Source organism: Neolamprologus multifasciatus, chromosome 17 (assembly GCF_963576455.1).
Source record: "Neolamprologus multifasciatus chromosome 17, fNeoMul1.2, whole genome shotgun sequence".
Classification (NCBI taxonomy): domain Eukaryota; kingdom Metazoa; phylum Chordata; class Actinopteri; order Cichliformes; family Cichlidae; genus Neolamprologus; species Neolamprologus multifasciatus.
Window position 1 is genome coordinate 30,334,715 of NC_140455.1, and position 26,853 is coordinate 30,361,567.

General features: G+C 42.5%; 2 protein-coding genes across 13 annotated transcripts in view; both read right to left on the reverse strand.

Annotated features, from left to right (window-relative positions):
- Positions 1-13,646, reverse strand: part of grm8a (glutamate receptor, metabotropic 8a) — a 296,528-nt gene extending 282,882 nt beyond the window's left edge. Inside the window, exons 1-2 of one of the 3 annotated variants that reach the window (XM_085136973.1) lie at positions 13,083-13,646; positions 6,130-6,971 (exon numbers count right to left, since the gene is read on the reverse strand). In XM_085136973.1, the coding sequence (XP_084993099.1) occupies positions 6,130-6,672 (543 nt within the window). In that variant the 5' untranslated portion in view covers positions 6,673-6,971; positions 13,083-13,646. The other 2 variants (XM_085136975.1, XM_085136974.1) reach the window with 2 other exon arrangements.
- Positions 13,647-16,027: 2,381 nt separating this feature from the next.
- The window catches only part of znf800b (zinc finger protein 800b), a 31,017-nt gene continuing 20,191 nt past the window's right edge, over positions 16,028-26,853 (reverse strand). For all 10 annotated transcript variants that reach the window (XM_085136972.1, XM_085136969.1, XM_085136970.1 and 7 more), the window contains 9 exons: positions 26,352-26,447; positions 24,735-24,878; positions 22,178-22,358; positions 21,899-22,088; positions 21,652-21,814; positions 20,586-20,950; positions 19,309-20,487; positions 18,817-18,928; positions 16,028-18,320 (listed from right to left, as the gene is read on the reverse strand). In XM_085136972.1, coding sequence (XP_084993098.1) covers positions 18,827-18,928; positions 19,309-20,487; positions 20,586-20,950; positions 21,652-21,814; positions 21,899-22,088; positions 22,178-22,358; positions 24,735-24,878; positions 26,352-26,447 — 2,420 coding nt within the window. In that variant the 3' untranslated portion in view covers positions 16,028-18,320; positions 18,817-18,826. The remainder of the gene's footprint in view (positions 18,321-18,816; positions 18,929-19,308; positions 20,488-20,585; positions 20,951-21,651; positions 21,815-21,898; positions 22,089-22,177; positions 22,359-24,734; positions 24,879-26,351; positions 26,448-26,853) is intronic.

The window sequence follows — 26,853 nt, forward strand, 5'->3', positions numbered from 1 at the left end:
TATCATTCTCAAAGTCTACAATCAAGAGATATCTTCATAAATGGAAATGGGAAGTTTACAACTTTTTACACTTCAAGAACAAGACTCTCACATTTGACCTTGTCAGACTACATCTAAAAAAGCCTACACAGTTCTGGAAATCAATTCTTTGAGCAGATCAAACTGAGATTAATCTGTTGATATTTTTAAGTCTTGAGTTTGGTATTATATTCATCGGCATATTGGATTGGACCATAGTTGGATGAGAGACTGGAAAGCTAAAATATCAGCTCAACTCAAGCAAGGTGTATCCATGTACTGTATCAGTGTATTATGCTACACTTAGCAAGATGCTTCCATAAGCTATAGGAGTGAATAGCAGATAGCAGAGAGATCCCTGCTAACAGTGCTAGCATGTGACTTCTGTTAGTACAGTTAACTACATAACCAGCCATTTACAATATATCATTTCTCAGATAAATTCCTTAAAATGCTCTGAAGGGCACAAAAACCACATACATGGTGGAGAGATCGTGTTAAGTGACTTAATTCCTTAGCCTAATAAGGCTAATCATTTAAACATGCGAGCTAAAACTGAACAATGAGAATATATTTTGGGCATTTTTAAGAATGGAGAAAGTAGCTATAGAGGCATTTTTTTTGTTGTTTTCTGGTCATTAGCACAGGGATTGGCTGCTTTTTAGCCTCAAGTCACTATCGAGAAATTCTTTTGTTTACCACACTTCCTCACATGTTTCCATTTGGTTTTATGCTACTAGCGTAGCTGCTACACATATCAATATGAGACTGGGCTGTTATCGCGTGTCTGTTTGTGCATTCTGTTTGGAGACAGGCAGTGCCCACGGATAGGGAGGTTTTCATATATGCAGTTAACTCATTGTGCAACTGTCACAGCTTACTACTGGGATCCAGGATGTACCTGTCACAGTGGAAAAATACAGCTCAAACAACAAACCCAGGAAAGCAATCAAGGTGGCGGTAATATGCGGGCAAATGAATATCGCACAGTGCAGCAGTTAATTCTCCAGACGTACAAGAAAGGGAAGCTGCAGCTGAATTATGGAAGCAATAAGAAGGTTTCTCGGCAATGAGTCTTCCTCACACATACACTCACCCACCGGTGCAAGAGTAACTGGATGTATGTGCAGCAATGTCGCAGAGCGTGGGAAAAGGCTTCCTGCTCTGACCTTGGAAATGGAACACACAACTTCATTAAAACCACTAGAGACACAGACAATAAGTTGTCTTCTCAGAGGAAATAAGAGTGTGTCTGTGTGTATTTGCAAGCTTCAAGCAGAGTCAAGGGGAACTGATGCTGATTGAATGAAGGGTAGAGATTTCAGTGTGTGTGTGTGAAAGAGAGAGACAGAGAGAGATGTGTGCATACTGGAAGTGTTTCCTAAATTCCCTAAGGCAAAGTCATTATATTAGCTCTCACTAGGGAAAAGCCACCACTTATCAATTTATGAATTGACTTTCATTTTCGGCTTCTGACACACAGCGTGCGGGTGTCATTGAGCGAAATGTGCTTTTCACTTCAATGTATGATTTCCTGGCGACACAGCAGACAAAGCCACACACTGAGGTGAGGGGCACTGATGTAAAAGTGTGTTAAATACTACTTGCGACAATATCAAGCCACATTATCGAGACAAATTTGATGCCAATGTGTGCTGTCAGCGTTTTACAGTGATAGATTTATATGGCGATTGTCCGCAAGCAAAGGTTAGCTTCAAGGAGGTCTGACAGCTGTCTAAAGGTCTCGGAGGTTCATGGATCCATAATGTTTTGTAATTACCCATCCGTGCACAAACACGATCAATAAACCTGGATGAAGCAGGTAGTTGCTGGTGAGTGAATAATTACAGAGAAAAATTAAGACAAAATATGAGAGAAAAGACAAAAAAATGTGGACTCCTCAAGGTTATTGATTACCAGGAACAGCAATCAGGAAACGAGTGGGCAGCCCTGTAATACACAGGATGTTTCAGGCTCCAGGTTAAAATTACAATTTGTGAAAAAAAACCCAGCGCAGCACTTATCTAGTCTTCATCGTATAAATCAATAGTACCTCATTAATTCAATTCAACCATCGATCCAACAAACAACGCAAGCTGAAAACGCTCCAAAGTTTTACAAAGAGCTCATTAGGCAGCATTACATCTGCTGTCCCACACATTCATTTTAAACCATGACTATTTGAAGGATAAATCTAGTTTTCTAAGAGGACAACTGGAAGCGAGGAAGTCAGAGAATCATGCTGCTTTTAAATGAACCCGTGACTAATGCCTAGACAAACTGATGTGACAGAAACACAAGCTTGGGTAAAATTATTGCCGGTGTTTTGCATTTCCATCAAATCATTTGGAAACATCCAGCACGTGCAGTTTACAGATGAACTTCATGGTTCAATTGTAGCTATGCCTTTCTTTTCCACATATCCAATTTCCCTGGCAATGTGGAATTATTGCCCACATTTCTGGAGCTCTCTTATTCGCTCTAATCTCGGAGTAAAGTAGATTATGAGTTGACTGATTCTCTTTCTCATATATTTTAGAGCCCTTCAGGGGTAAAACTACAGTATACAGGCAAGCAATTTGCATGATATAACAGAAAGCAGGGTTTGTGGAGAAGATGTGCTTTTTATTGCCTTCCAATCCCATTAATCATCTCTTAGACACATTCCATGACCCAGTTTGCAGGTTCGAAATCCTATAGGATGCAAACTGCTGATCTAGATAATAAGTGTGACTATAGGTCCAGAACACTGTGCTCAGTAAGTATGTTATACAGTACTAAAGTTTGATTTTTCTTTCATGTATTAAGTCAAAACTAAATTAACAAATGAACCTTGACAGTTGTTCCACATACACCAAATTGCCAAAAGTATTCACTCATCTGCCTAAACACTTTAGTGACAGCCCATTCTCAATCGGATTGACTGTGATGTTGACCCACCCTTTCCAGCTATAACAGCTTCAACTCTCCTGGAGATGTGTTCCACAAGGTTTAGGAGTGTGTTGGGAAATTTGACCATTCTTCCAGAAGCACATTTGTGAGGTCAGACACTGATGTTAGCTCACGGTGTCCGCTCTAATTCATCCCAGAGCTGTTCTATTGGGTTTGGTCAGGACTCTGTGCAGGCCAGTCACATTCTTCTATACCAAACTCATTGAACTATGCTATATTTCTATGGACCTTGCTTTGTGCACTGTTGCATAGTCATGTTGGACCAGAAAGTGGTCTTCCTCAAAATGTTCCCACAAAATTGGACCCAGTACAGGTGGTGGGAGACAGAAGAACTCTGGCCAAAATAACATCTCTGATGGACAGAGTCTCCCACCCCATGCATGTAGATGTTGCTGAACTGCAGAGCTCCTTCAGTGACAGACTGCTGCATCCTCGATGCATGAAGGAGCATTTCCGTAGGTCCTTCCTCCCTGCAGCTGTCAGACTGTACAATCTGAACTGCTCCCAACAAACATAGATGTTTACATCAATGCTGTAACTGCAATAAGTTAGTTAATTAACCAATTCGCACTACAACCTGGTTTGCCTCTTACCTGTAATTATTTTTATTTAATTTAATAACTGTACAGTACTCTCTGTTTATAGTAACCATTGTCCTTAATGTAAATATGTAAGAAAAATTGTGTATGTTTCTGTTCCGTGTCCTGTGTACTGTTTGTTTGTATATTTGTCTCTTTGGCTGCTGTTACAACCAAATTTTCCCTTGTGGGACAATTAAAGGATTATTCTATTCTTCTTCTAAAATTGGGAGCATAAAATTGTCCAAAATGTATTGGCCTGCTGAAGCATTAAGAGTTGCTTTCACTGGAGCCCAACTCCTGAAAAACAGCCCAAACCATAATCCCACCTCCACTTAACTTCACACTTGGCAGTCAGACAAGTACCATTCTCCTGGTAACCGTCAAACCCAGACTCGGCCATCGACTTGCCAGACAAAGATGCACTCTAGAGGACACATCTCTACTGTTTTAGAGTCCAGCTTCATTGTGTTTTACACCACTGCAGCTGATGCCTTGCATTGCACTGGTGATCTAAGGCTTAGATGCAATTTTGTAGAAGCAGGCTGCATTCCTCTCTGCTTGCTTTTTTTTTACATCTGTTGCTGTGGCGGTCACTGGAACACCTGAATTCAATGATATGTATGGGTGAGTGAACATTTTTGGCAATATAGTGTAGTTCCTTTTAATAGTTTTGAGTTGATTGTATAATTTGCGTCCCAATATTCCGCTGCCTGGTCCATGGCTGGTTTCTCACCATGTGGATGAACAAAGTTTTATCTTATTATTTCTCATGTCAGTCCCTTTGCCTCTTAGCTCTCATCCCACAGCGCAGAACTGACACGAAGATAGTGCGAAGATCTCTTAAAACAGACGAGCAGCACAAAGAGCTCCAATAACGTCATGCTGCTTGTCTAGATTTCTCTCAGCTGTGACTGTCAGTGAGTGGCTCCCTCTGCAGCTAAGCTTGGTTAAAAAATTAAATAAAATCTGTTTTCTTGAGGATTTTGATTTTTTTCACGCAATCTGTTGTTTGAATCTCTTTTGTCTGCTGTGAGATTAGAAGATGTGCGCGCACACACACATTTCACAGGCGCTTTCTGAGCCCCCTGTGTTGAGTGGGCGACTAGCTGTGACTGGCGCTGTCAGATTAGCCCATTTAAAAAAGACATATGTTTGCTTGTGAGCATGTGTGTGTCCTCCATACTATTTTCATAATGCGAGCCATGGTACATTATTCATGTTAAACCACGCAGAGAACGATACAGTCGTGTGTCACACAATACCACCGCCACAAGCATGTGGTTGATACCATCGCACACGTACAGATAAATGCCTAAAAGACTCCCACGTGTTTGCAAATAATCACACTGGCACGCTTTACCGAACACACTGGTTTGCACATTCGCCGGCGAGCACAGAAAACATGCCGACATGCAACGTGCACAAAAACACACGCAAAAAGACACGTGCGCGGCACTAAATCGTATTAGGCAAATGAGAATGAGACGGCACAGAGGCAGAAAGGCTCTGTTCGAGCGCTGTTGCTGTGACAGATCCTGGCATAAATCATGTTTAGTTGTTGCCGTTGTTGTTTAATATGCAAATCTCCCATTTGAAGCGCGAGCTGTTTGTTAACAAGTGCATTCAATAACACATGTGCGCTCTCACAGCCCTGTACGTTTTCACACGCCTGTAGCGTATGGGTTTCTGAAAGTGGGCAGGTGAAAAATGCATGGCCACACCATATACACACACACGCACGCACACACCTTGTGAAAGAGCGTGGGATAGATGTGGATGTGAAATGCCATGGGCGTCATCGCTGGACTCATATTTCATAATCATATGGTTATCCGTCAGGCCTGTGCAACTAATGATGACAACAGAAGCACACACACAAACGCACTCATAGAAATATACTCTGAGAGAGAGAGAGGTCTCAACCAGAGACAAGAGAGCTGCTGCAAGGACACAAACATGAGCAGGCACACCGTTGCACAGCATACACATGAGCACTCATGAGGATGCTCAATTAGGCCCACGCGTGTGATGAAGAACACAGAGACACAAAGAGATGTCCTAGCGGGGAAACATACAGCACATGTGCTCACACGCATACAAACGCACATAAACACAAACTGTAAGTGAATGAAGGGTCTGTTGACAGATTTCAGCAGTAATTGATACCCGTGTTTGGCAGCCATTTTTATCTGGCTTAAACCACAAGCCAGGAATGATCTAAGCTGCACAGCAGAAGCATATGCACACACACACACACAAAAACCCTTTTCTTACAAGCATCACTTGACACATCTTGACACATCTCTCTCGCTCACCCAAACACACATGCACACACACATAGACACACACATCTGAACATGAGATAAAATCACACTTTAGGCTTTGAAAGGCAAGACCAAACACTCCAAAAATTCTCTCTCTCTCTTCTGCCTTGTTGTCCCCCCCCCCCCCTCCCCCGTGTAACTTGTATTCTCAAGCCAAATATGAACACAAAATGCAAAAAAGAGAGGATAGGAAGGGAGAAGGAAAAAGAAACAACAACAAAAATAAAGCGGCTCAGTCGTGTGTCAATTCTTACCTTAAACAGGCGCAGGATGTTGGCCACCATGATCGACACCGAGCTGGCTGCAGCTCCGATCACTCCTACGATTTTATCCGGCTTGGTGAAGATTGGAGGGTCTCCGTTGGCACAGCGGACATCGGATCCATCCCTCTCTATCAAGGCCTGTACAAACGTCAGGGACTGCTCCAGAGCGTATGTGTCCCTGGAGCAGGTATCCAAGATCCGGGCCCCCAGTGTGATGTTGGGTAACAGTTCGGGGTCCTTGTTGATCAGGTCGATGGCGAACATCATGGCCTCCAAGCGGTGGATGCCCTTTTCCTTTTTTAGCTCGCCACATGGCGTGCCACGGTCCCCTCTGGCGTGCACTGGAAATAATCCGCCGAGTATAATATCGCCATCTAGTCGGATGGAGTGGGCGTACTCTGGTGCCGCCTGAGGGTCTGTGGGGATTCGCTGAGGGGAGGCGACGGGAATGAGCCAAGTGTGAGAAGTAGCCACGAGGAGGAAGATGAAGGAGGGAGACAAGGGGTAGGAAACTGGTCTCCACCGTGGTTCCATGATCAATGAAGAAGTTAACAAAGCAGATCTCAGAGGAGGGATTCCAAAACTGAGAGTTCTGGAATTAATATAAATGTTGGGTCTACTGGTCGATGAAGGAGGGGTAAAGGACCCCAGAGATGGAGCTAACCGAGCCCCATGAGGAAATCATAATCCAAAAGACAGCACAGAAACAAAAAAGCTAAACAAACAAACAAACAAAAAAAAAACAGCGGTAGTGCAAAAATGTGTCAGTGAATTTGAAGAAATCTATTTAGGGAGTAAAGCGTGTAATCCACAAGTCACATCTTCAGTAGAGCCTGTTGGAGAGAGACAGAAACAGGATGTCTGAGTGCCCAATGTGATGTGAACATCAAGCTTGCTGCAAGGATGTAAGGTCCACCTGACAAACATGTGTAAAACCACTCAAGGGCAAGAAAAAAATGCACTGAAATATATCAAAAAAACAAGCACAACAAACGCGCTGACGCTCATTCGCCAGCACGCTCACATGGGCATATTCTTTCCAGTGGAACTGTCAGAATTTGCACTTCAGTTCTATAATTGAAATCCCAAAGTCTGTCAGTTCATAATCACCTCTACACACTCACACATACACACAGTCTCTTGTGTTGGCATATCGATGAGTGGAACAGCTGCTAAAATGACAGCACAGAAACCTTTTGGCGAGCTCCTCGGGCTATCCACACGAAGGCACGTGGATACCTGCTTGTGGAGGGAGAGGAAGAGAGCCGAGGGAAGCAGCAGGGGAGGGACAGAGGAGACACAGACGGTGAAAAAGATGAAGATAAGGGAGGAGAGACAGAAAGGGAAAGCATGTAAGACAGAGAGGGAGAAGCAGAGTCCGCGGTGAAAAAGACAGAGAGCGCTGCTGTGGAGCAAGTGTGCTGCATCATTCAAACACCTGCTGTTTCTGCTGCAGTTAAATGAACACATTACATCCAGCGCAAAACTCTCTGTCACACACACACATGTGCACAGTGCTTCAAATCACAACAGGTAGCATTAATGTTGAGTCCCTTTCTGGAGAAGATCCTGCAAGGTGATACCAGATGACTACTTCAAACTCACTCCTGTAGGGAGAGTTGTAGCTCTATCTATGGTGAGCAAAGCTGTATTTAGCAGTCATGTTGAAGAACATGACTTTAAAACTTGGTTTTGACAAACGTGTTGATTTCTACATGATAGGGGTGCTAATGTGCTTCCATTAGTTTATGCCTCAGGGGATTTAATCTCTAATTCGACCCTGATCTAGAATCATAGATTTTATTTTGCACTAACGCTGCATGAAGAGGTAATTTATGCAAATTTGTTAATGCCCCTAAGTAATCAAACCCTAAGTGGGTTAATTAATCTACAACTTAACAGATTTAGTGAAAAAAACATTTTTCCCATCCATTTTTTTAAGAAATCTATTGTTAAAAGCATCAGATATACAATTCACTAGCATTTAAGACCAACCGAGGGTGTTTGGTGGATATACGCTCATCAGTCGCTTCATTGGGTACACCTGTTCAGCTGCTCATTAATGCAAACATCTAATTATCCAATCAAATGGAAGAAATCCTGTTCATCTAAGGAGGTAAACATGATTGAGACAACTTGGCGAAGTTCAAACTAAGTATAAGAATGGCAACAAAAACAGGTGATTTAGGTGACTTTGAACATGGCGTGGCTGTTTGGCTTTTTCCACACAACCATCTCTAGGGTTTACAGAGAATGGTCAAAAAAAACGAAAAGACAGAAAAATAACTTGTTGAAGGGTGAGAGGAGCTTGGCCACACTGCTCTGAGCTCATAACAAGGCAACGGTGGCTCAAATCACTTATTACTGAAAAAAGTAAGTGAATTACTGAATTTTAATTTAAAAACATTGCCTGCCTTTGTCACCTGTTAAAGTTCAGGTGCCGGCTGCTTACTGGGGTCAGCACATACTCTGGATTCTTTGCTGGCATTGCCTTAGCATACTGTCTGTGCAGATTCTTGCAAAAAGCCGAAGTTGTGTTAGCCATATAATGCTGCTGCTTCTGTCCTGTCTGTTTACATTTTGCACTATTATCCTTTTGTAAAATAAAATGAGAGCAGTGTTCACTCTTCCACTCCTCAAAAGTTGCAGACCAATCCAACATTTTCTGCACAGAACATGAAATCGCTGACCGGAGCAGCTGGAAGAAAAAAGATGCCTTTTTTTTTTAGTCCGCCCCACTAAAAGAACTGTTTTAGTGGACTGAAGAAGTATGTATGGACATAATTGTCAATGTAATATAATTAAAGAACTTAGTACAGTAACATGTTACATTACTGTATTAATGAAAAATGTAGTGTGACAACAGTGGTATGCAGCAGAGCACCTCTTAACGCACAACACTTCAAATCTGTAAGCAGATGGGCTGCAGCAGCAGAAGACCACACCAGGTGCCACTTCTGCCTTCTGAATGGTAGCATCAGAGTTTGGCGTAAACAACATGAAAGCATTCATCCATCCTGCCTTGTGTCAGTGGATCACGCTGGTGGTGCTGGTGTGATGCAGGATATTTTCTTTGTATTGTTGAAATACTAAAGTCTACCTGTGTTGTTGATGACCATATCATGGTCATCAAGCATCTGAGCAATGTTTCCAGCACCTCAATGAATCGACATCAGGAAAAATGAAGGCAGCTCTGAAAGCAAAAGGGGAGGGGTCCATCTTTGTACTAGCAAGGTGTACATAATGAAGTGACCAGCAAGTGTAAATCTTATTACATCATTTGCACACATTTAGGCCATCACTCTAAAACGTCATTCTTTATTATAGTTGTCCTGCTTACCCAAATACACACAAGCGTTTCTTTTGAGGTGGCCTATTTCACACACACAAGCCCGTTAATTGGCCGCATAGTTCTTTTCATCCTTATCTTCTTCCCTTAGAGAATAGTGTCTCAGCACAAGTAAACTACTGAGTTGTATCCTAATGTTAAAGGAAGACTTCAGGAGGAACGGCTTACTCATTTTCTAACAAAGAGTCAGGTGAGGTCATGTCTGGTCATTAAACAGAAGCCAGCAGACTATATCAAGACTGAGAACGGGTGGAAACACTAAGAACTTGCCAAGATATTTTCCACCCACAGCTTACGCAAATGATTATGACTATGCAACAGGCTAGCCATTTCCCCCTGTTTCCAATCTTTACAGTAAATTGAACTAACTGGCTGCTGGCTGTCGCTTTATATTTAGTGTATGCACGTGTCAGTCGTACTGTGAAGGTAAATAAGTATAAACATTTCCTGGAGAAAATAACAGATGCGTGAGAATTCATATTTTAAAACATGCTCAATCTTTCCTTTCCTTTTTCAAGCGTTAAAGCCTGGAATAAACAGCACATATGTGATAACCTAGACAATACTGGACCTGAAGGTACCACCTACACCAGCACTGGGTCTGCTTCAGTGAGTCATTACAGCCTTGGATATATCATCCTGTAAGAGTTTTTCATATTAAATGACTATAGAGTTGCAGTTTCTTCTTTTTGCAACGATAGTTTATAGCTGTGAAAGCTGCAACTATACTGTATAGAACGAATCTGCCTGTTTGCCAGTGTGTGGTCACTTTGACATCCATGCTTTATTTGCATATCCTCAAACGTGCATCTGGAATGTGATTTTTTCATGGGTTTTGTTTTTTACTTACCACAAGAGGAGATTGGCCCATTTTCAATCCTGACCATTTATTATGTAAAATAGCCCTTAAAAAAACGCTAAATGCATTAGTTTAACTTAAACATTTGCACTACCCAATACTGAAATGTCCAGCACTCCTTAGGAGTTGGCTACAGTACTCATAATCTTGAACTGTGTATGTCTGCTGGCCCATTAATCAAATCCCAGAGCAGTTTTCAAAAAAGATTTCTCACCGTCTCCCCATAAAACAACAGCATAGCCTTCCTGTAATAAAAGCCAAGCATCATTTAAAGACTTCTGAACCATTCTGCAGACCTGTTTGATTTCCCCCACGGGAGGCCCTAACAAGTTCTGGACTCAGATCTCATCCCAGCGTGAGGTGCACTCTTGAAGAATCCATTTATAATTCGATTCTGTCCCAATTAATTCATCAGTTTCTCTTCACTCTAAATGGAATTAGGTCAAAGCCACTCATACGGCCGAGCCCCCGCTACGATTAAAAACCCTGCTTTATATAGGTTATCCAGTTCTGATTCATCTAACAGTGTTCTCCCTGCAACATTGTGTGTTCGACAATTTTCGCCTTGAATTCAATCAGAGAATGGGTTAAAATTGAGGCCCGGGGCCCCCCAGTCATTAAGCCGCACTAGATTATAGCCAGCTCAACTCTACGTCTCAGTATATTCCATTGGGGTCCATTAAACTGCGGTACAGCTTTCTGTCAATCCTTCTGCCTGCTTTTTGCTTCTTCTTTTTTAAGTTCATCCTTGCAGCTCTTAGCACTTGGCAAGCATCTGATATTCCCGAACAGGGAGCAAACCGCATGAATATTTTTAAAACCAGAAAGGGGGCATTTATGATTTTTAAAAAAAAACAGCTACACTGGCTCAAGATGTAACTACATGCAAACGTCTCAAGTGGGGCACTAAAAAAAAACCACAGATCAGGGCAACGTGCGAATGTCTCGTGACTGAGCTGAGGCCCCGAGGTTATTAAAAGTTTCCTGTCTCATTTACACTCACGCCCTCTGAGGATTATCAAGTTTAAGAGGTGAAAAGACATCCTTTGTCTGCATGCTCATGAAGCAGCACTACACACCTGAGCTTATGCTGCTCTTAACCAGTTTGGCTACCGCTATTTGGCTTTCCAATCGGAGCCCCTGTCACACTCTGTGAAGGCTCAAACATCTGCTTTTTTTCTCTCTTCTCCCATCTGGCAGCCTAGAAGGAGGCAGGAGAAATCCCGAAGAAGGAGGCTCCCGCTGATGTGACGCTTATGTGCTCAACGATGAAGAGTGTTAAACCCCCCCACCCTCCGAAAGGCTGCAGCTGGCTCATCACTCTTTTTAATTCACACCCACGGCTGGCTGTCTATGAGCCTGTTGCCCACTTCTGGTTGTGTAGTCAAGTAGGGCGGTTTGGGGGGGGTTCTTCACTCACTTTTTTTTTTCCAGATTCTTCCTTCTCCTCCTCCCTCCATTTCTCTCTCTCTCTTTATTCCCTGCCACGCTCTGCCTCTCTGCCACCGTCTCGTCTGCCTCGCTGCTGCATCGCATCACCTTCTACAGGCCGTCTCCATCTCTCTTGAGAGTCCACTGCTCTTTTCAGAAAGTGATAGCTTTTCTGCTGCCCTGTCCTCTCCCCCATCCTCCCCTCCTCTCTCCCCCCCCCCCCACCTTCCCCTTAAGTAGGTGTTCTCCGCCACCCCCTCCTTCATCTTCTCACATACATGCCTCGTTTTTTCCTCCCTTCTCTCGCTGTCACTTTATTTTATTATTATTTTTTATTTTATTTTAGCTGTTTCATAGGCCACCGCTGCACTAAAAAAAAAAGTGGCGATTCCCTCAAAACACACACACTCACACAAATCTTTGGATCTGACTTCCGTTCAACCTGTTATAACCCTAACCAAGGCTGTAGACAAATAAATAAAATGTGGCTGAACTTGAATGTATATATTTTTTTCTCCTGGTCTCTTCTCCAAACACTCCAAACATAGTTCACGTTACCCCTGAATGCTACCTCCAGAGGGGGAAAAGACTTTTCTTAGTCCTTTAAAGCCTTTTTGATTGTTTCCAGTCTCAGCACACATCAGTGGGGCACGCAGAAGAAAAAGCTCACGCATCCCTTTAAAACACACACACACACATGCTTCTGATGTGATTAAGTCATGTGTCAGAAGATAACGCGGAGCTCACAGGTTCAAAAATAAGACTGTGCGAGATCAAAGTCTAGGGGTGTGTGTGCTCATTATGCAGCCCTTTGGGCTTCATTCGGTACAGCAGTGGTGGTATTCTGATTGCAGCCTAATTAAGACTGCCATCCTCAGTAAAAGCAGAGAAACACCCGTGCAATGATATCTGGAGGAGCAAAATTCATGCTCATTATATCACGTCTCTATTTTTTCCCCTAACACACATCCACGCAATCCTGAGTAAAACACACCTTTGAACGGGTGCTGTTAGAGCATGTACTCACCCAGCCACCACCGTGGGGAAATCCACGAGCGAGAGAGAGAGAATTTAAAAAAAAAATGCATAAAACAATAAAATCCCGCAAAAAGTAAGAAGCAGTGAAACTGAGACAATGAATAACACAGACTGGTCAAAACCATTCAGCAGAGGAATGTGTGTTAGAGAGAGAGAGAGAGAGAGGGGGGAAAAGGTGGGAAACACACACACACACCTTCGCTGAGAAATGCAAAAGAGATCAGCGCATTTAGTAACGTGGAGAAAAGAATCTGCGTGTTTAGATACCTCGGAAATGAGAAAATCAAATCATCCGCCAGTGTGCGAGCGGTGATGCTCCGGTTCCAGCCTCCCCCGCAGGCTCCGTGGGGTCCCTGTCCGTCTAAAGCAACTTCCTTGCGGAACTCAGCAGTTTCACCTCCACCCTCACACACGCACACACACAATCAATATATATATCTGTATATCCTGAAGTAAAAATCTGTTTGTTCCACAACAGCAAAAGGAATTTGAAGATAATTTAGGCAATCCTCATGGCGATGACTGGAGAAAGAAGCAGATCTGTGCAGCTGCCACACAAGAACAAAAACAAGAAAAAAAGAAAAAAGAAAAGAAAGTGTTCTGTCGTGACCAACAGAGCTGATTTAGGGGCTCAAAACCAACTATTAACTCCGCACTTGTTAATGGAGACAATAGAGGGAGGCTGCCTGTAATGAAGTCGATGCCCAGGAATGAATCTCAGACACAGAGAGGTGTGGAGAGAGGGAGAAAGAGAGAGAGGGAGAGGAGAGGGTGATGAAGGGGGGGGGCAGAGTGCAGGAATTCATCATGCGCGGACTCTCGTCAGTAACGCTCAATAACGCTGTTAAAACCCACCTGATTGTTATCCGCTCCTTCTCTAAGCTCTCCGCACTTTGCGCATAAACCCTTCCCGTGAAGTCCGCTCGCGCTGCTCCGCGGACGCGCGCGCACACTAACACCACCAACACCCCCCCTTCTCCAGGTTGTCGGTGCTGAAAAGGACAGCGCACGACACGAAGCTGCCACACGAAGCGCGAACCCCCCTGTCCCCCAGCTCTACGTGAAACATGTTTATGTATTGGAGGCGTCGGGTCTGCTCCTGCCGCCTGCACCAAATCATCCTCTAATTGCGCCACTGTCGTCCAGCAGAATCCACCCATTCAATCAAGTTTATTACCAATCAATGGGATCGATTGTTTCCACAGTGGAAGGCGTTGGTTATTAGAACACGTTAATAAGTCATCAGAATATGCTCAGGCGGTTGTGCCACACTCTTAATTGCTTCAACTAAAGTCCGTTTTTTGTTTTTTGTTTTTTACTGCGCCCATTGATTCCTCCTTCCACACACCCCTCCTCTTCCTCTTTGTACAATCATAGCGCCATGGTTCTTTGTGGTGAATGGAATTAAACAAATGAACCGCATCCCATCTGCTGTGTAATAACAATTTGATAAGCTGTGTGGAGTCAGAAACCAGGCAATTGAAACAGACCCGGGTGTTCCCTCATGTGACAGCGTGTAAGATGTGCGCAACACGTCCAATTTGTGGCTTTTCCGATTCGGAGGGAGGTGCATAGACGCGGAGCAATGGCACCATCTAGCGGTGGATGTCTTGTAATTGCAACAGGAAAGTGGCAGGTGAGCGTTATCAAATTCCTAATAAAAATTAAAAGAAAGGAAAGAAAGAAAGATAAAAAGAAGAAAAGTCATGGCAGGAGTTGAATAAAACAGTTTTGAAGTTTTGTTTTTTATAAATATGCACATGAGCTTTAATTCTATGGACTCAATTGGCCAATATAAGAAGTGTACTAAAATGAGCTTTCAAGTTAAAGTGTAACCTTCATGTCTACACTAGTAATGGGTACATTTTGTTCCATCTCCTTTCATTTTATACCTCTGTACATAATTTGGCTTTTTTGTTTGTTTTCAGGTCCCCTTAGCTCAGGACGTCAACTTTGAAGTAGGTCCTGTGACAGTGATGACTAAACTCTTCACATGCCAAATTCCTTTCAGTTCATTTTCAAAATCTTCTTCAAAAACGTTGCAAAAACTTATGCACTTACTTCTTTAATTAGACTTTGCTAGTACATGGTTGGACCTTATGTTTTTAGAACTGCTTTAATTATGCATGCCTGAGACTCAACAAGATGCTGGAGACAGTCCTCCAAGATTCTGATCCATATTGACATGGTATCATCACACGGTTGCTGTAGATTTGCTCTATTGGATTGAGTTCTGGTGACTGTAGCATTAATTTGACTACAGTGAACTTATTGGTTTCACGTTTAAGAAACCAGTTTGAGATGATTTGAGCTTTGTGGCATGGCTATCCTGCTAGAATGGACCACCAGAAGATGGGTGGCTGGACTTTTAAAGGGTTAGCAACAATATCCAGGTATGACAGTATCTTCTATGGTCCAGTTTTGGAGAACTGTAGCCCAGTTTCCTGTTCTTAGCTGACAGGAGTGGCTGCTGCTGTAGCTCATCAGCTCTTCAACCACTGACATCTGTGTTCAGAGATGCTCTTCTGCATACCTTTGCTTCAACGACAGGAACCATCCTCCTCTTACCTGTAGAGCCTAGAGATGGTTGTGTAGATCAGCAGAAAGAAGAGTCCATCTGGCACCAACAGCCACACAACAAAGTCTCTCAAATCGCTTTTCTTCCTCATTATGCTGCTAAGTTTGATGTTAAACAAGATGTCTTGACAGGCAGACACTGCTAGTAGCAGCAGCATTGACTTTCTGCCATGTGATTGGTTAATTATATGTTGGTGTTAATGAGCGGCTTAATTCGGTGTACCTAATAAAATGGCCAGTGAGCATAGGTAACCTGCAATCTGACAATGTTGTTTGCAGAGATTGAAATTATTACCCAGTGTAACGGTGTGGCTCACTGTCTATGGACCTACTGATATCAGGCTTTGACTGTACTTACGAATAGAGATGTGTTCATATCTTTGAATAATATTTCCTGCACTCAATAAAATGTCTCTTATTGTCACCACAACTCAGTGGCATTAAAAGATAAAAAGATGCATTTCAGCAAAGTTTTGTGGGGAAAATGGAAAGCTGGAAAAAAGCCAAGTCTCCAAAGACATAATTCTTGAAAAACCAAATGAAATCTGCAAACGCTATAAACAAACAAGACTGATTGAAGTAGGTGACTCACATTTCAAAGAGAGAAAAAAAGACAAAGCCACACAACAACCTACTGAGGTTTAAAGCAGTATATTTTTATTTAAGTGGTTGGTTTTAACATTCTTGTCACTGAAAGGCTTTTCTAACGCTTGTCAAATGCTCTAGAAGGTGAGCTTAATAACATTACAACTTATGATTAAAGAAATGTCAAAATTAAAAAATAATAATAATCTAAAAGTCTCTTGAGGTTTCATTCCTGCTCTGTTCTGGACACATTTCAACAACAAAATCTCCTCCTTCAAACAGTGTAAGATTTTTAAAAAAGAAAAAAAAGAAAAGAACTAATGGTGGAACGATGCAAGCTTGCCTCAGCAATAAACAATTACAGAGTTGTAACTAGTCAGACGTGTTCAAAGCATATGGCCAACCAACACAAGTGAGTAACTATTTTGACTATTAGAACTATTATTTATACCATCCGTGCAGGATGGATCGATATATACACGCTGTCAAGACCTCGCTGCTCTAGCATTTTGGGTTATAAAAATAAAGTTTGGTCTTTCCTTTTTTTCAGGTTTTGTTCCATTTCATGGCTTTCTGTTTGAACAGTAAGACATATCTGCTTTTGGTCTTCCTTGATCCTTTCTTTCCAACTCTTATGTGCCAGTGTCTCAAAGACTACCATCAGGAGCTGTTAGCAAACAAGTAAACCCCAATCCTCCCATCCCTCTCAAGTTTGGGTACAGGAAATCATATTTTGAATGGAATTCATACAGTACTCATTAAAAAACAACAACAAAAAAAACAATCTTACAGGTAAGAAGGGAAAGAAAAGTTCATGCCCCTGCATGTTTAAGTGGATGTAGCAAAACATTTAATGCCAATTGTTAAATAAGGGGAATTTAATAGTTTTGCTTTCTGGATTTGTGGCTTTCTTATTATTCAAACCTGCCATGTGTGCTGCTTTAGGCACTGAGGTTGAGACAAATCTACCAGGAGCTGTGATGGAAAGTACAGTAACTAAAGGAAGAATCAGCAAGATGACAGTGGTAAGAAAATAATGTCTTCCAGTTAACAGTTTAAGATCTAAGGCAGTATGGCTGTTGGTGACCTGTCACATCCTGCAAACATTCAAGCACACATTACTCCACATAATGTGCTGTTCAGTTCCTTCTCGCTGTGATTTAGCATGCAGGGTGTCAGTTTGATAGTCTAAATGTTTCCCCTGCTGTACCACGTGTTGTTTCAGACTTTTATAAGTGGGAATTTGATTCATTTCTATTAAGTGAAAGATTCCTTCCAGAGTACAAAAATGTTCTCTGGAAGGATAACCTGGTGGTACAGGGTACTGTCACGGTAAAGGAAACACCCTTTACAAACATGCAATCACACCAAGTTGATAAGGCAGAAAAAACAGTGATTACCACATGAAACTGATTGAAGTGATATTAGAAGAAGCACGCACACATTTTGTTTTTTAAATCTTTAAAGAAAACTTAAAAATCCACTCTGGTATTTCCTTTTCTTTGGCTGTACCCTGTAATTCATAACATCTGAACTTGTTGGTCACTTTAGAGCGGACTAAATCCGACAAGTTTAAATTTCTGGGACAACGTACGTGACAAAATAGAGACTATTCAATTCTAAGGCGAGCATCAAATACTTTGGCTACAGTTTCTCTTCCTGGAAAGACAGCAGGGCACAAAAGTGGTCCAATCAACACAGGAATCAAGTAAGAGGGGGAAAAGCAGATGAACCAGCTGAATATAATAGGTCTGCATCACACCCAATTTAAGATATGGACATACATATAAGTCATAAATTAATAAAATGCTGCGGTAAGGATATAGGTTCATTGTGTAGGGTTAATTTAGCTTTATCTCTCAGTCTGTTTTTTGCAGAGACCACAATCCAGGTCTGATTTCCCTCCCTCTCTTACACACACACACACACATACACACTTCCATAGATTAACTTCATCCTTTTACTAAAGGCCGTTTACAGGAGCAAAGCAGTACAAACTAGTCATCTGCATATGGATCCATATTCACATCTTGTAGTAAGTAAATAGAGAATATATATACCAGTAGTGAGTCTCTGTGTAGATAGCAGCGCCACCATCCAGCATGCTGGCTGGCTTCATCATGAAATTATACATGAATGTGAGATTCCAACAATATATTTGGTTCTTAAGCAAATGTGGAACATAAAACTGTTTGTACTTCACTCCTCCATCGGGCTCCGTTGTTCCTTTTTTGTTTGTTTCCTTCACATTTCCATCATCTTTTTCCTGTGCTTGCTCCATCTGCCTATTATTTTTCCAGTTTGTCATCGTTAGTGGCTCGCTCACCCTTTATTCCAGGGGGTCTGTGTGGAGACAGAGAGCGATGTAAAAGTGAGGGTAAAAAAATGATCAGAATGAGTTAAACGAAGAATCAAGGGAGAAGCAGGAGGTAAGAAAAAAGACTTCTAATGAGCAGAGTGATACACAGAGAAGTAAGTGAGAGTGAGCATGCAGGAAACAGCTGGTAAATCATGCCAAGCAGTTAATTAAAGGAGGAGAAGGAGGAGGAGGCTGATTGGGATTTCTCATCTCTGCCCAGGGAGTGGTCTTCAAGACTAACAAATAAACACACATTTCCTGCCACAAAGGAAACTGGCCCATCTCAAACACAAGTCGACATTTACAGATTTGCTCAGGTACAAGTGCATCTTGCGGGAGCTTGTCTTTTTGCAGTTTTGGCACACACATCAGGAAACAGAGAGGGAGACAAAAAAACAAAAAGACAAACTGGCAGGGTGAGAACGAGGCAGCGATGAAGCAGCGGACTCGCTGCACTGGAGGGAAACTCTGTGTTCTTACACTGTGTTTTTCACCAGACCAGGGATTTGGAGCGGGTGCTGACTCCTTTCCTCCTGCTGGCTGCTGCTGTCGTTGCGTTACGATGGCTTCGCTTATGTGACTCCAGGTACAACTGAGGAAAATCATTCACAAATACATTCAAATGTTATGCAGATGTATGCTAGTGGTTTATTTTCATTTTATGAAGTCACTACTGGCCAAATGTATTTTCATGTTGTGGTTGCAGGAAAAATAGCATGCGGATGAATGCTTAATCTATGGATGACTTTGATTAATCAATTAATCATTTTGCTTATATATACAGAAAACTGCAGAGAGTCCAAGGTGACTCATTGAAATGCAAATTTGTGCTACTTCCTGTCTCGGTCAGAGCACTCTTCAAAACTGTTGACATTTTTAACCTCAGTAAGACTTTCTGTGGTATAAACAAAGGTTATTTGGTCTTTGTCAGTATCTGCCTATTCTCACAGGGAGAATTCGTGTCAGACATACCTTCTTAGCAAAGGCCCGTCCACACTGGTCACAAGCGTGAAGGGAGAAATTCTTTGTCACTCTGACTTCAGTGGACGATGTCCCCGTGCTGCTCTCTGACTGGGCGTCATGTCGCCGCGTGTGTGGGGTTTGGTTGCTGGGTGAGGAAGAGGTGGTGGTGGTGGTGGTGGTGTTGGTGGAGGAGGAGGAGGAGTTGTTGCGTTGGTGTGTGTGTTTTTCGCTGCGACGGGTCAGCGGGGGGCTGATGGGGTGGTGCTGATGGGTCTGCTGTCTCTCTTGCTTACGGGTGACGGGAGGGGACGGGGTGGAGACTGTCGACGACAGCTCCTGTTGTTTACGAGTGACGGGGGCTGGAGGTGGGGCAGAGGAAGAGGAGGCTGAAGAGGCTGTTGGGCCAGTTGTGGAGCACTCTTGCTTACGAGTGACGGGAGGTGAGGGGGAGGAAGACGACGAAGCGTGACGTCCGTTCACTTCCTCTTTGACGCTGCTGCCTGTCCTCTTGTTCGAATTGTTGAGGACTACCTCTGCTAGCCTCTTCACTGCCCTACTCTCCAGTTTGGGCATGATCTTGGCGAGGTACGTGGATGACTTCTTGTGAACTACGGTCACGTGACGCAAGACGTCGCGCTTGCGACGCGACTCGTAGCGACAGAGAGGGCAGCGGTAGAACTTAATGAAGATGTCGTTGCCGTCTGTGTGCAGCTCAATGTGTTTTGTTAAGTTCTGACGTGAGCTGAACTGTCGTTTGCACAGCTTGCAGAAGAGCTGCTTAAAGTCAAAGCCCACTGACAGTTTCGTCATTTTGGTGGCCATGCTGCCACTACACGTGTTTCCCCCACGGGAGGATGATGATGATGATGATAATGATGTCACTTTTGGGCTTGAGGGGGCCTCTTCCTCCTTCACCTTCGTGGCATTGTGTGCCACAGAATCTCCTTTAGCTGTGCCAGTGCTGTCACTAGGAGAAGGTGCTGGACTGCTGTCAATGTCCTCATCGTCTTCTTCATCCGAGGGCTCCACTGCTTCCTCCTTAACCCTGACATTGTTGCTGACAGACGAGTTAGTGCTGCTGCTGTTGGAAGGGGCTGCTGCAGCGGTGGACGTTGCTGTACTAGAAGACTTGCTGCTTTTCATGCTGTATATCTTGTGGACTATACGCATGTGCCTCTTCAACATGAGCTGAAACGCACAATTGAAATTCAAAAATTAATTCACGTTTGTTTTCTGAAGGAGCAAATTACATGACGACAAAATACCAACTTATTAACAAACCCTACCTGTGAGCTGTAATTCCTCTTGCAGAGCGTGCAGCGGCATGATGCCGAGTTTGCCTGTGTCGAGGCCGGGAGCTGAGTCTGAGGTTTGGCTTGGTTTTGGTTTGAAGACGATGTTTTAGAGTTCACAGGGGTGGACTTGGAGCTGTGGCCACGTGTTGGCGAGGCATTGCTGCTCTTTCTAGGAGGCGTGACTTCCAGTGAGAAGGGCTGGCCGGGGCGTGAGGCGATGCTGGGTGTGATGGTGTCCCTTCGCAGACCACGATGCACCTCATCAAAGTGGCGTCGCACATTAGCTTTGGTAGCGAAGGTTTTGAGGCACACTGGACATGACTTTCCAGTAGGTGTGCTGAGTGTCCTCGGCCGACCTGTGGTGTCATGAAAAGGGTTATTATTTCGAACGATAATTCCTGTGGAAAAGTAAAAATTTCATTTAACATTAAAAAAACCCATCATTTTTTATAGCATGGTAGGTAAACACAAAGAACAATGAATAATAGCAAATGGCCACAATTTGATACTTCACGTGGAATGTTTAGAACAATGTTACCAAAAATGACATCTAAAAAAATTCAAGCCCAGGCACTCGAGGCAGGTTTAAATGAGTAATAAATGCCTTTTACTTCATCGGGCTAAAGACATGAACATTTTTTGAAGGTTTACATTCACCTAACACTCAAAAGATCCCCAGTTTGAGAGACTGGGAGATGAAACAAATGCCTTCGGGGCTGTTTCAGGAAGGGTGTACCATCTGATGTGGTGACCCTTTGTGAATAACAGAGGAACCAAAAGAAGTTTTTCAGTGTCAGTTCTTTGTAAAAACAAGTCAATAACTTTTACAAATATTGTAAGGGTATGCAAAATACTGTTACACAATAGAGGGAGCAAGTTATTAATATTAAAGTAATGCATAGATCCATTTTTTTTCTTTTTTTCTTAAAGAACAAGGAGGATTGTGGGAAAGGACACAATTTTAAGTAAGTTTTGTTAGATATTATAATTTGTCAGGACAGGAAAAGCACAACAGAAACTACTAGTCAATTTACCAGCACAAATACAGATTGCATACCTTTCACCATGGACAGCAAGCTCGTAGGAACTGTGCGTGTCTCTGTAAACTTTCTGAGTTCCTCGAGTTTTGTCTGGTGCATTTTGCGGCAGTGGCGTCTGATGCTGCGGCGCGAATTGAAGTCTTGACCGCAAAGACAACAGGAGATTGTCACATCTTCAACCTGAATGACAGTGAGAGAAATAAGACTGAGTTACTCAGCATCACAAACAAGACAACACTTGTCTTTGTTCTCTGCAACACCTACCCCACTGTTGGACCCCTCATCCTCAGGCGGTGGCTGCTCCTCTTTAGCCTCCTCTTCGGGCTCCCATCTCCTCTGTCCCTGGTTGTGTCCTGGGCTGTTGTGGCTTTCTTGTCCACCTGTCTGGTTTGCCTGGTTATTCTCCACGCTTTCCATTGATTCGCCCTCCCAATTTACTGGACTCTCTCTGGCACTGCAAGAAATACAAATATATCAGAAATGAAGAAAAAGACATGATCTTAGAAGTTGCGGTACATCTTACTCCATCAGCGCAGTGCTGACCTGGGTGTGTGTGATGGAAATCGAGCAAGCTCCTCCTCTGTGGTGAGGTACTGAAACACAGCCTTTGTGGTGGTCTGAATGGGCTCCAGTCGGACTACGTAATCTGGCCGATCGGCTCGTGGATAGATAGCATCCAGTAAATCCTTCATGGCAACACTCTGCCTGTCATCACCTGATGAACCTATGAAAGAAAAATCCCGAGAAACAATCAATCAGCTGTTTGTCACATGTCAAATGTATGCAAATAAACACAAATATACACAAGTATATGAGTGTGACACAGATGTTCAGTCTCAGTGAAATCTTTAGAAGCTGAACTAAAGTCTGTATGACTTGAAGGCTATTCTGGTGCAGCTGCCTTATAAAGAGCAAGCTAGAAATTTGTCATGAAAACATTTGCCTAGCTAAAAATAAAATGCTAATACCGTCTGTGTTCACATGAGGTTACTACAGAGCCATGTTGACAACACCCATTTAGAAAGGATATTTGAATATATATCGGAAAAAAAGATCATGAAGACAAGGTAACCCAAAATGAAAAGATTTTAATTAGTGGAAAATGATCCTCATTCAGCTGTAATGCCATCACCTGAAAGACTGCAATTTGGCCTAATGGGCTGCTACATTATACTATTAAAAAGAGAAACAGAAGCAGTCATTGTATTCATTTAAAATCTCTGACCTGTGGCAAATTGCGCAAAGGCATCAGATAAAAGTGCCCAAATCTAAACGGACAAAATAATCTCACAGGGGCCGACCAGCTTTTCTCTTTTATTTTCTTTTGTGCTACTGAAAAGAGGAGAGAGTGAAACAACATTTAATATGGTTGGAGTGTAGAGTGGTTGTGGTGATTCAGGTTATGTAGTGAATGGATGAGGGTGCAGGGCTACAAAACACCATCTCTGTGCAACTTTAGATTAGCACATATCCTTATCCACAAAGAGTATTTTATTTCAAGTAAATGCAAATGTTTACTCTTGACAGGATTAGGGTTTCCTCAACAATAATAAAGCCCTTATTTTATTCTTATAAATCACTGTGTGGTATGGGAACTGCAACAAAACTGATTTAAGGTCCCTCAGGTGGATTATAAGGACAGCAGAGAAGATCACTGTGGCCCTACCACTTACAGAACTATGCAATGAACACTGTATCAGCTCTATAGAGCCTTCCCATCAATTGTTCACTGCTCTGCTGTCCGGCATATCTGAGCATCCAAACAAACACTCCCAGACACTGAAACAGCTTCCTCTCCCAGGCAGTAAGCCTCCTCAAAGCTTGGGGCACCAACAGAGTGAACACAGGCTGCGCTCACTCAGTCATATTTTACACTCTAGTATGTGGACATGCTTTAGACCCCAGGTGTCAAACTCCACGCCTCGAGGGCTGCTGTCCTGCTTGTTTTCGAACTAGCCTGCCCTTGTAGCTTCTTATTGGCAAAGCACATGTAAACCAGGTAATCAGCAGCAGGTAATGCAGGGAGTTTGACACCTCTGCTATAGACTAACATACTTCACTAGCTCTACATTGAGACATATGTTATCCTCTGGTATATTTATACACACTTTATAGCTACCAGTGCAGTTACTGTAAAGTCTGCCTCTGTGGTTGTTATCCCTACTGGCAATGTAATCATGATGTCAGTGTCTGCACTGTAGGGTTGTCTTGCACTGTTATGTAGTCCATCATGGGTCATACCTGTATTGAACAAGTATGAATGAGTCATTTTCTAATATAATACACAATAAACCTTAGTTGATAGACTCCCGATTAGGAAAAACAAAAACAAAGCTGTACTTACTGCTGCACAGATCAAAAAGCAGATGAAGATAAGATACAATTAAAAGACTTTTTTAACAAGGTAAATAATATAACTGACTGTTCATACCAAGACAGCACTGTTTCTTAAAAGAAAGCAGAGAAAGCTAACGGAAAAATTGCTTGAAGACTTTCTTAGTGTACATCTTTTCTTGGAGCCTCTTTCCTCTTGTAAAGCAAAGAGACGTGGACTCATACTATGGCTAATGAGAAGTAGATAAAACAAATGGTGCGAGTTTAAAGTCACTCTGCTTAGTAGTAAGAGAGGAGAAACTGCATGATGGATAGATGTGCAATGGGATGTGGGTTTGTGTGTACAAAGACAGAGACAATAATGAGTATGAGACAGATGGCATGAACGAGAGTAAAGGAACCTTGGGAGTGAGATAAAGTCAAATTTGAAGAAGCAGAAGGCGACGTTAAAGAAATCAGAGGCTTTTTTTCCCTTGCCAAGGGCATTTGTGTGTGGGTAACCTCAGGGATTTATGGGGCCCAAGCTGAAGTGAAGTTTGATCCCCGCTTTATCCGGGGACTTACAGTTTGTCTGGGGGCGTTAACAAGTTAATTTGAATGCCCCCAGTCTTCACAAAAGGTCTGTCCCCAGTTCTTGCTGTACCTATTGATTTTATTATTGAGTTTTCAGGCATCTTCTCTTTATCAGCAGAATTTGGATCATGACGATGTATTCCAGACATGTTGATGAATGTGTGTCTGCATGCTTAGGCACGTTGTCACTGACCATCAGATTCAGGCAGGCGTGATAGGCAATAGTACTCCTTATGTGTGATGAGGTTGGGCAGGCCTCTGAACAGACTGCGGCACAGTTTACACTCAAAGATGGTGTCCACCTCCCTTAGCAGCATGTGTTTTAGCTGGCTGGTGCCTGCAACAAAAATATAAGGAGTCAAAAACACAGATACAGTATTTTCAAAAACAGTCCTAAGCGTAGGTTGGCTGCAGCATCATTATGCTGAAGGACATTTTATTAGATAAAATTTGAATTCATTTATATTTTCACTTTTTTTAAGACTGTATTATATCTTGATATAAGAAACCACATAGAAAATTAGGATTAATCACAGAGGAATGATAAGTTCCTGTATGCATGAAAACCCTGTAGGGTAACTGTGATAGATATCATAATCCCTGGAATTAGTACTTTGTTCTTTTAAAGGATTTCTGATAATGATAATGAAGTCTTTGTATTAAGGACTACACTCCTTTCATTACTTTTTCAAAAACTGCCATTCAGCATTCATTTCAATTGTGCATCTGTTCAGTGCTTTATTGGGTATGTGACGCATTGCTGCACCTTCCTGGACATTTTATTTACATGTGTCCATACATATATGCACATAGACACATTTATGTTATGCAAAAATCAGAGTAAACACCGTTAGGAGAACTCACACAGATGTCAGAACCACACACACACACCTGCCACTTCATTTTATCCTTTGCCCTCTGCCACTGGCTCAGATCTATATGTGTAGTGGCATGGATTACAACAGCAAGGCATAACCACAGTGAGCTTATAATTTAGAGGTACAGAGCAGAAGATGAGACTAAACACAACTGGCTGAGTTCAAGCAGAATAATCATTATTTCAACAGAAACATAATCTACAGTATTTTCAATATTAATGACTATTGTATTGTACTGTTGATTTGTTTTAAGAGACTTAGTTGGAAGGAAAAGCTTTCGATTTAATAAAATCTGTGTCTCAACCTTCACCTATGGGCATGAGCTCTGGAAAGCTTTTCAAGCATTCCCAGCTGGGAAGAGAACCGGGGGTAGACCCAGAAATCACTGGAGAGGTTTTATAGTTATATAGCCTCGGGAAGACCCAGGAGGAACTGTAAAGCACTGCTGGGCAAAGGAAGACCAGCTAATCGGTGCTCACTGTCATCAGATAAGGAGACTTTACATTGCAATACATCACCTACATATGTGCCTTTCAGGCAGACTTCAAGCAGACTGACCACAGTGTCTACAGCTGTTCATGTCCTTGTCCGCAAGAGAGCATAATCATGGCTTCAGGAATCAAGAAGTGCAAGATGGATGGAAGAGAGGGATCCTTTTTTCTTAACTCCTTATCCAGTTCAGGGTTGCATCTTTTCAATGTAGCAATTTGCTGATATTTTTTAGACTAAACAATTAATCTATTAAATAAACAAATCAATAAAATCTGTGGTATAAAGGATGGCAATCCTGCTGATGTGTTACTGGGATTAGATCACAATTCCTTATGGCACTCCACTGTGAAAACTGTCAACACATATTCAACTGAAAGAAGGGAGCAATGACAGGAGTGCATAAATAAGAATGAAATGAAGAACAATAAGAAAACACAAACCAGAACGGAAGCATTCAATTATCTGCTGAATCCCAGACTTGGAGGTCTGCAGAGGCTGCTGGAGCAGAGGAGGATCACCCGGCTCCACACAGAGACCTAAAAAGAGAGAGAGAGAGCATTTTATTAAAGTGAGCGTGTAATTACAACAGAGTATGAAAGCCACTGAGAAATAAAGCATCACCTAGAAATTCTGGGGAGCTGGTGGGAACAAAGTATATTGCCAACGCCAGTGGTTAAAGGGCAAATACAATCAGAGTCAGACAATGAAGTCTGTTCAGGATAGTGATTCATTTTGAAATCATTACCTTCTAATACACACACACACACACACACAACGAGAAAGCATGCCTTCTATCTTTGCCTTCTAGGATCAGCATTATAACGGAAAGGAAACACAGGACATGAGTGTAAATGAAAAAACACCCTTTACAAATGAAATCTCTCTGCAGGGATTGCTCAGAGGACTACAGCTCAAGTGGGAGTGATGAAAAACGTGCAGTGG